We start from the raw sequence: 8,122 nt of genomic DNA, 5'->3' as shown, positions 1-8,122 counted from the left end.
CGCTGCCATTTCTGAGAGATTATTCTGTTTTTGTCTTTCCCTTTCTTAAGCTGCACCAGGGGTCCAACCCTGGGTTCCACACATGGCATCATACTCTCTGCTGATCACCCACTTCCCCGACCCCGAATTCCCATTCTGCAGAGAGAGGAGAACTCGGGATCTCTTGAGGTGGACTGTGCTGAGCCCAGTGCGGGAAGGAAGGGCCCCTGGGGTGGAGGGCTCAGGAACTGGTGCGGGGAGCGCTGGGCAGTCTTGCAGACGAGGGGTGCGGCTGGGAGGTCCGTTGTCCTCTTCTGCGGCATCGGGACAGGCGGGAAAGGGCCACCAGGGCGGGGATCGTCCGACTCTCGACTCTCGGGGCGCGCGGGCTGGCCAGAGTGGCTGGACCGGTCGCTCCGCTCCGTTGCGCCGCTTTCCTCTCCGGGTTTTGCAGGCACCCGCCCGCCTCTTGGGGACCGCGGCGGAGCCCAGCCCGGAGCTGACGCCCTGCAAGCCACCGCCCCGCGGAAAACGCGGACTGGATTTCAGAGCGGAGCCAGAGGGCCCCTCGGAGGCGGCGGCGGCCGGGGCCGGTGGGGAGCCGCTGCCGGGAGGGGCGCGCAGTGCGGAGAGCTGGCGAGCGCCCCGAGGAGGCGGTGGCGGCGGTGCCTTCGGGGCGGCTCGGGGCGGCGGCGGGTGCAGTGCGGTGCGCGGCCGGCGGGGGCAGCAGCGGACGGGCGGGCTCACCCCCCCCCACCGCGCTCGCTGCTCTCTCTCTCTCTCTCTCTCTCTCTCTCTCTCTCTCTCTCTCTCTCTCACACACACACACACACACACACACATACACACACGACCCGTACACACTCACACACGCTCCGGCGCGCACACGCAGCGCAGGCAGGGAGGCGGCTCGGCGGCGGCGGCGGCGTGCTCGCGGGCGGGCGGCAGGGCTGGCGGGCGGCCCCCGCTCCCCGGCTGGGCGGCTCGGCGCAGCCCCCGCCCTCGGACCCGCCCCCGGGGGGCGCCCGGCCCCATGCCCTGCGGCGGCGGCGGGCGGCTCTAAGGAGCCCGCGGGGAGCCGGCGACGCGGGGACCATGTACCGGGACCCAGAGGCGGCCAGCCCAGGTGAGCGGGCCCCGCGGCGGCGACGGGACGACGGGGCGGCGGAGCGCCCAGGGGCTGGGGCTGTGGAGCCCCGGGGGCGCGGGCGACGGGCTCGGACCCCGGCCCCCCGTAGCCCGGGCGCTGCCAGGCGGGGTGCCCGGCGCCGCTTCGCAGTGTCCCCACAAGGACCTCCCCCCCCACCCCAGCTGCCCAAGGACAAGGCGCGTGGCGGGGCGGGGAGGCTGCCCTGGGGGAGCCGGCCGGAGCTCGGGAGGCAGCGCGGTGGCGGGGGACCCCGCGATCCGGAGCCGGGGCGGCCGGGAGCCAAGGTTGCGGGCGCCGGGGAGCTAGCGACCTCGGACGGGGCGCGGGCCGGGAGCGCCCGTGGTGCAACCGCAGGGGAGGGAGCTGGGGCGGGGGCGCAGGGCTACCTCGGGTGGGCGAGAATGGGGGTGTGGGGAGGGGGCGGTGCTGCCTGAGCTTGGGGAGGGGGCGTGCAAAGATCCCCAAACTCATTGGGGTCCTGTGGTGCCCGCGGCTCCTCAGCATCGCACCCCCAGCCCGGGGAGCCGGGGATGCCAGCCCAGCGCCCAGCGCCCAGCGCCCAGCTCCCCGCCCTCCTTCCTGCCTTCCTTCCCGGGCGGGTGCCCTACCATTTCCTCCCGGCTTCTAGGCACCTCCCAGCAGTGCCCACCTGTAGGCAGGTCCCCTGCAGCGCCAGGCCGGGTCACAGCTCCCACCAAGGGGAGTCTCACCCCAGGCCCAGAGCACCCCCTGCCTGCCAGTTCTCGCCTAGGGGGTCTCAGCTCCTGAGATTCTCTGGGATTGGAAAAAGCACCCACGCCCCAACACTAGACCAAGCCAAGGACCTGCAAGCTCACTGCCGCACCCTCCCTGCCCCCCCACACTTTCTGGAGCTGGGGGTGCTGGGGGCAGCTCTGAAACCCTCCCAGAAGGGGCTTAAAGACCCAAAGACTTTGGAGGGCAATCCAAGAGGCGCTAGCTTATGCTGCAGCCACACGTCGGCCCCCCACCCACTACCTCTGCACTCTCCATCCATTTTTGGCAACCTGGGTGGGCAGAAGAGAGCTTACCGGGCACCTGACCCTGCACCCACTCAGCACTTGAGTTTGAGGGCAAAAGGCTCTCAGCCTTCCGCTCTGGAACCTCATGTCCCTCCACAGTGTCTTCCAGGTGGTGGTTGAAGGGCCATTGCTTCTGGAGTTCCCTTTGAAATCAGGACCCAGGTCACCTGCCCTGGCACCCCACCTACCCACCTACCCCAGGAGGCTGCCAGCTTCCAGCGCTGGGGCCAAGGAAAGAGGGCTTTGCAAGTGCCTGGATCACCGTGTCAGAAGCCACTCGCAGAGTTTAGAGTCTGGCACGGGGATGCTAAGCTGGACTTGGGGTGCAGGGAGGATGTCACCCACCTGCAGGTCGACAGCCTCCCCTCTCCAGCTAGGCCAGTGGCATGGGGCCGTGTCCTCTCCCCCCTCCCTCTCCTCTTCCTTCCCACCCCTGGGCACCATGACATCACCCCTCCCAGCACCTCTGCCCTCTCTATGATGCCAACTTGATGTGCTTGGCATCTTCTGGGCAGAGAGCCTGGAAGCCAGGGCTGCCCCTGGGAGGCTGATACCCCCAGACCCTGCCTTCTGTCCTCTCCCTTGAGGGCCTCTCTGTTGGGGGCTGGAGACCTGTGTGGCTCAGCCATGCCAGGATCAGACCCCCCCCCCCCATTGGCACCAAGGGTACCCAAAGGACCCTTTTCCCTGACATGGTCATAGGCCTGGGTGGGGTCAGAAAGGCTTTAGAACCCCCCCCCCCCATGAATTGGATCTCTGTGCCCTCTGACCTCCATGTCCAGCTCTAGGCTCCATGAGCCAGGGCTGTGGTTGGGAAGTGGGGCCCCCATCTCCCTCCCAATCTAGTTTCTAGTCCCCAGTCTCCCATTTGGAGCCAGGCAGGGAGTGGAATCAGCAAATGCATGTTTGCCCCCCCCACCAGAGGCTGGGACCTTGGCCATCTTGGGCCCTGCTGCCATCCCTTCAGACACCTGTCGCCCCATCCTTGGAACATTGGCATCCTCAGTCTCTTCTGGTCCTGATGCCCCAGTTTGGCTCCAGGAGGAGGTCCCTGGGGAGTCCCTTTCATCTTCCAGGCCCCCTGCCTGTCCCCTAGACGGTTCTGCCCTCCGCCTGCCTCCTCAATCCAGATTCAGCTCAGGCTGCGGGCAGGGCCTCGGCAGGCCTGCAGGGGTCAGCGTTGCAGTGGGTAGGCAGAGGCAGCCCAGGGAGGGAGGGAGAGGTGACCTTGCGGTGAGCACAGCCAGCCGACAGGGAGTCTGCGGCTCTGGGAGGGAGATCGGGTCCTGAGGGGGGACCTGCCCTATGCCCCAGCCCTCACCTGGGGCTGACCCCTGGGACCTCCTCTTCTGTGCTCTGCTCCTCCATGAGTGCCAGGGACAGGGACACTGTCTGGGCAGGGAGCTTCAAGAGGAGGTGCCCTGCTGCGGGGTCAGGGGGTGGGGTGGGGTGGGGTTTGTGGGGCTGGAAGTAGAGGTGTAGCTGAAGGGTTAGGTTAGGGTGTGCTGTGAGGGGCAGGGCTGGGGTTAGGAAATCTGACCTAACTTGACCATTTCATGGATGAACTCTCCCTCCCCACACACACCCCTAGCTGTCTCCTCTTTGTTGCCTCAGACCACCCCCCACGCCCTCTTCCTCATGCCCTCCTTGCCTGCCTCCTGGACTGGGATCCAGACTGCCCCAGTGGGCTATGGGCAGAGGGGGGCCTGGACTGAGCAGGTCTGGAATCCACTTCATGAAGGCTGGCTTTTGTGGGGGGCCAAGGTAGGCCCCCCAAACTGTGTTACCCCTAAGTCTCACCACTCCCTGGCTTTGAGCCCTGCTGTTTAGTGCCCTCATGGGGTCAGCAGGACCAACAAGCCTGAAGCTCATGGCCTTCCTTTGTGAGGTAAGAGGTGCACTAAGGTTGGATTGGGAGGGGTACTCTCACTGGCCAGTTGGTGAAGCTGGAAAGCACATGGGTAGGTGCGTGTCAGCTGGGCCATGTCCCTGGGTGACTGCACCCTCACCTTGATGGCCCTGCTTTGTGTGGAGGGTTAAAGGAAAGGAGGGAGAGTGGGTGGCTCCCCCTCCTCTGCCCGCTGCACCCTTTCTCCCAGCCCACCCCCCCCCATCCTCCCAGGGGCTTTGAATCTTTATTAAAGCTGATGGACCACTTTCAATAACTGCTCCCCCAAGGGAGCCAGGCTCAGAAAGGAGCTGGGTGAGTGGGGAGGGGGCTGTGAGGGTGAGGGTGTATAGAATCCCAGGCTGCAAGAGGGATCCCCGAGACAGAGGCATAGGCAACCCCTTTTTACTGGGCACTGCCCAGCAGGTGGCACCTACAGCTGGCCAGGTCAGCCTTCTGTGTCAGGCCGGTCACAGCTGGCCAGATGCCGGAGCCAGCTCATGCCAGGCCCTGACCCGGGGTGCCCACCTGCCTTGCCAGGGATGCCCAGCCAGTGGTTCCAGGTGAGTTGTGCCAGGTTATCCCTGACTGTGCCCCCCCCCACCCTGGGCCGAGGGGGCAGCATGGCTAGGCAGCCCGGTCTCCCCGGCACAATTCCCCAGGGCAGGAGTGAGTTGGCAGACGCTCGGGACCTGTAGAAAGGGCTGGAAGGCACCCAGCACAGCATCTGGGATTCAAGGCTCAGGTGGTCGGAAGGGAGGCTGGTGGGTCTGTTCTGGGCGGGTAGGTGTCCCACTAATGCCGCTCATTCCCTAGGAGGCATGTGACCGGTGGGGCTGGGCTGTTGCTATCATTCTGGGAGACTTGGACATGGAGGAAGTTGACATCTTCTCTTGTGTGGTGGAGCAGGGCTCAGGCTGAAGGAGGCTGGGACATGGGGAGAAGTGGGGTGCTGTGTGTACAGCTCTGTGTGCATGCAGGGTGGTGGCAGCTGGCCGGCGGTGGCACAAAGCGGTGCTCGCTGTAAACACCAGGTAATGAGAGTGTTTGGAGCCAGGTGCCTCGAGGTGCCTGGGGAGCCCAGGTGGAACGTGCCAGGAGGGTGGGGACAGGGGTGGGGGATGCCTCCTCTGGACCATGCCCTCCCTCCAGGGGCCATGCCACACCCTGCCACACCCTCCCACCTGCTGGCCTTGGGGCTTCCATCTGCCGCTACAACCTCAAGCTGGCTTGTGTGGCAGGGCCCCCTACCCCCTGCAAGGACAAGGTTCTAGAGCCTTGGGGGGGGGCATTTTCTATGCCTGTCATCTGCATGCCTGCGTCTTTGTGACTTTTACACACACACACACACACACACACACACACACACACCACAGCATCTTGGTAGTCTCCTGGTCTTTGGGTGTCCTGACCAGACTGCAGCAAGCCAGCCCCCCCCCCTTGGGTTAATTGGGGAGCAAAGGGGTTGGGGCAGGAGGTTGAGGTCTGAACCCCAGCCCCAAGAGACTCCCAAGAATAGAGGAAACCTGGGGGCCTTGGAGCCCCCGGAACAAGAGAGAAGGGGCCATGCGAGCAGGGGTTGGGTCCCAGGATGCAAAGCACCAAAGTACACACCTGCACCCCGCCCCCCTCAGCCCCAGCCGGGGAGGGGTGCTCGCATGAGCCAAGGAGAGCTGTGTGGCTAATGTGTCCAATTAAATTACCTCAAACCCTACGCAGCAGCTGCTCCCGCCGGGCCCTGGGTACAAATTGGATCCGTCTCATTACCACGGGTGGTGTCAGCGGGCCGAAGAGCGGAGGCCAGCTGGGTGACATGCACTCGGCCAGCCTGGGCCCTGGGCAGCCCCCCTCCAGCAGATACTCAGCTCAATGCCCCTGTGTCCTCCCTGGTGCCCGGAGCCCAGGGAGTATGGCTGCTGTCACCCCTCCTTATCATTTCTGCTCCTTCCCCCGCTACCACAGCAGCCCAGGGCTCCTTCAAGCCCCCCATTTCTCCTCTCCAGGAATGGAGGTTCCACACTTGAGAGGGGAGCCAGCCTCAGGAAGTCCCTATTAGGTCCTCCTCCTGGAGTGTGACAATGACCTCGCACAGCCAGGTGGGACTTGGGGAGCCATCAGCCGGAAGCACGTGACTTGGTTTCCCCCTCAGTGAAATGGGTGGCTGGGGGGTGGGGGGTGGATGCCTCTGGCTCTGGTAGTTCCTGCACATAGTAAACACACAGCCAGCGGCAGCTGTTATCAACACTGCCGACTCAATGATTGATGTGTGAGATGAGGGTTCCGGAAGCTTTTGGGACAGGCCTGCTTCAGCCCCACTGGAGGAGGAGCTCAGAGGGCTTCCCTGAGGAGGCGCCTATCTGTCACCAGCTGGGATGTCCTGAGTGCTTGCTTGGGGTGTGTCAGGTGCATCTCTGGATCCCTGCCCTGTTCTAGACTACTGGAGAGGGACGTGGGGGTGGGGGTGGGGGTGGGACACAAAGTTAGAAATTGATTGGGTATTCCAGCCACACCACCAGACCTGTGGTGAGCTTGGGGCTCATATCTTAGGGTTTTGAAGGTAGCATAAGAGTTTGGGGTGAGCATTAGGTGTGGCAGGGAGTTGCCTACCTACAAGAGTACGAGATTTGTTAAGTCTCAACCTGCTGAGGGAGCAGTGAGTTCCTGACCAGGGTTGGAAGTATGTGGGGGGTGGGGGGAGAGGTACCCATGGGGTTGGGGCAGATGGCAACTGTTCTGGCATTCTGATATTTTAGGAAAATGGGCTTTTCTCTTCCTTCCTTTTTTTTTTTTTGTTTGCTTTTTTTGATAAGCCAGAGAGCAATTGAGAGGGATGGGGGAGATAGGGAGAGAGACACCTGCAGGCCTGTTTTACCCCTCAAGAAGCTTTCCCCCTGCAGGTGGGACCTGGGGGCTTAAACCCGAGCCCTCGCACATGGTAACATGTGCACTCAGCCAGCTGCACCACCACCTGGCCTGTCTGTTTTCAATTAGGGCAATGGAGAGCTGAGGCTGGTGTGGAAACAGGTTGCTCTGAAGAGCTCGAAGCCTCTGGCAGTGTGTGTGTGTGGGCAGGTGGGTGGGTGGGTGAGGGATGGTGGGGGAAGCTCGGGGCATGCCTAGGAGATGCTCACCACTGTTGGGGTCTGCCCTGCACCCCACCCTCCACCTCAGGCGTCAGGTGCCCTCCCCCGGGTTCTATATACTCCAGCTGCCAGGCCTGAGCTCCTCAGTCCCACCAGTGCCAAGTGGTCTCCATGGCAACTGGGCGGGCCGCCCCCCTCTCTGTGTCCACGGCCCCTGGCACAGGGGCCCCATTCCCAGCATGGCTTGCGTCTGTCTTCCCACTTCTCGGTGGGGGGGTTCAACCCAGGGCAGGTGCCCCCATACCCGGGCACCGGCAGCTCACACACATGTTAGTATTTGGGTCCCTGTGTACACTCGGGGTGCATGCATGCAGACAGGAGGAAGGCAGGCACAGCCAGGGAATGGATGGCAGGGACCTCAGGGGGTCCCTGTCATGGGGGTCTATGGGGGACACCCCAGGAAGAAGTGTCTGGGAGGGACCACAGGGGGAGCAATGCCAGGGTCCCTAGACCCCCCTTATTCTTCAGGCATGTCATTTCTTTCTATTTAAGTTACTTATTTACTGAATAGAGACAGGGAGAAATTGAGAGGTGGAGGGGGAGACAGAAAAGGAGAGACAAAGACACCTGCAGCACTGTTCCACCACTCAAGAAACTTCCACTCTACAGGTGGGGACTGGGAGCTCGAAGTAGGGTCTTTGTGCACTGCAATGGGTGTGCTCTACTGGAGGTATCACCACCTGGCCCCACTACTCCATATGTGGTTTCATTTCATCCTCATAAGAGAGGCTACCTTGTCTGTAATCCAGGTGAGGAAACAGAGGCCTGGAGTGTCCACCCTCCCCATCACATGCCAGGGCAGGGACGAGATTCCCACCAGCTGCTCTCCACGCCCAGATCCTAACCAGTAGGCCACACTGCCCTACACCTCTCTTACCCCACTGGGATCCCAGCCAGCCCCGTTCCCAAAGGAAGGAAGTCC

At 63.2% G+C, this 8,122-nt stretch overlaps 1 protein-coding gene across 10 annotated transcripts in view; it reads left to right on the top strand.

Moving 5' to 3' along the window:
• Nucleotides 1–243: 243 nt before the first annotated feature.
• SYT7 (synaptotagmin 7) overlaps nucleotides 244–8,122 on the top strand; it is a 64,079-nt gene continuing 56,200 nt past the window's right edge. For 3 of the 10 annotated variants that reach the window (XM_060176299.1, XM_060176300.1, XM_060176298.1), the window contains exon 1: nucleotides 244–1,105. In XM_060176299.1, the coding sequence (XP_060032282.1) occupies nucleotides 1,075–1,105 (31 nt within the window). In that variant the 5' untranslated portion in view covers nucleotides 244–1,074. The remainder of the gene's footprint in view (nucleotides 1,106–8,122) is intronic. The other 7 variants (XM_060176301.1, XM_060176302.1, XM_060176303.1 and 4 more) reach the window with 7 other exon arrangements.

This window comes from Erinaceus europaeus, chromosome 17 (genome assembly GCF_950295315.1).
Source record: "Erinaceus europaeus chromosome 17, mEriEur2.1, whole genome shotgun sequence".
Classification (NCBI taxonomy): Eukaryota; Metazoa; Chordata; class Mammalia; order Eulipotyphla; family Erinaceidae; genus Erinaceus; species Erinaceus europaeus.
This window is presented reverse-complemented; position numbering and strand designations above follow the sequence as displayed.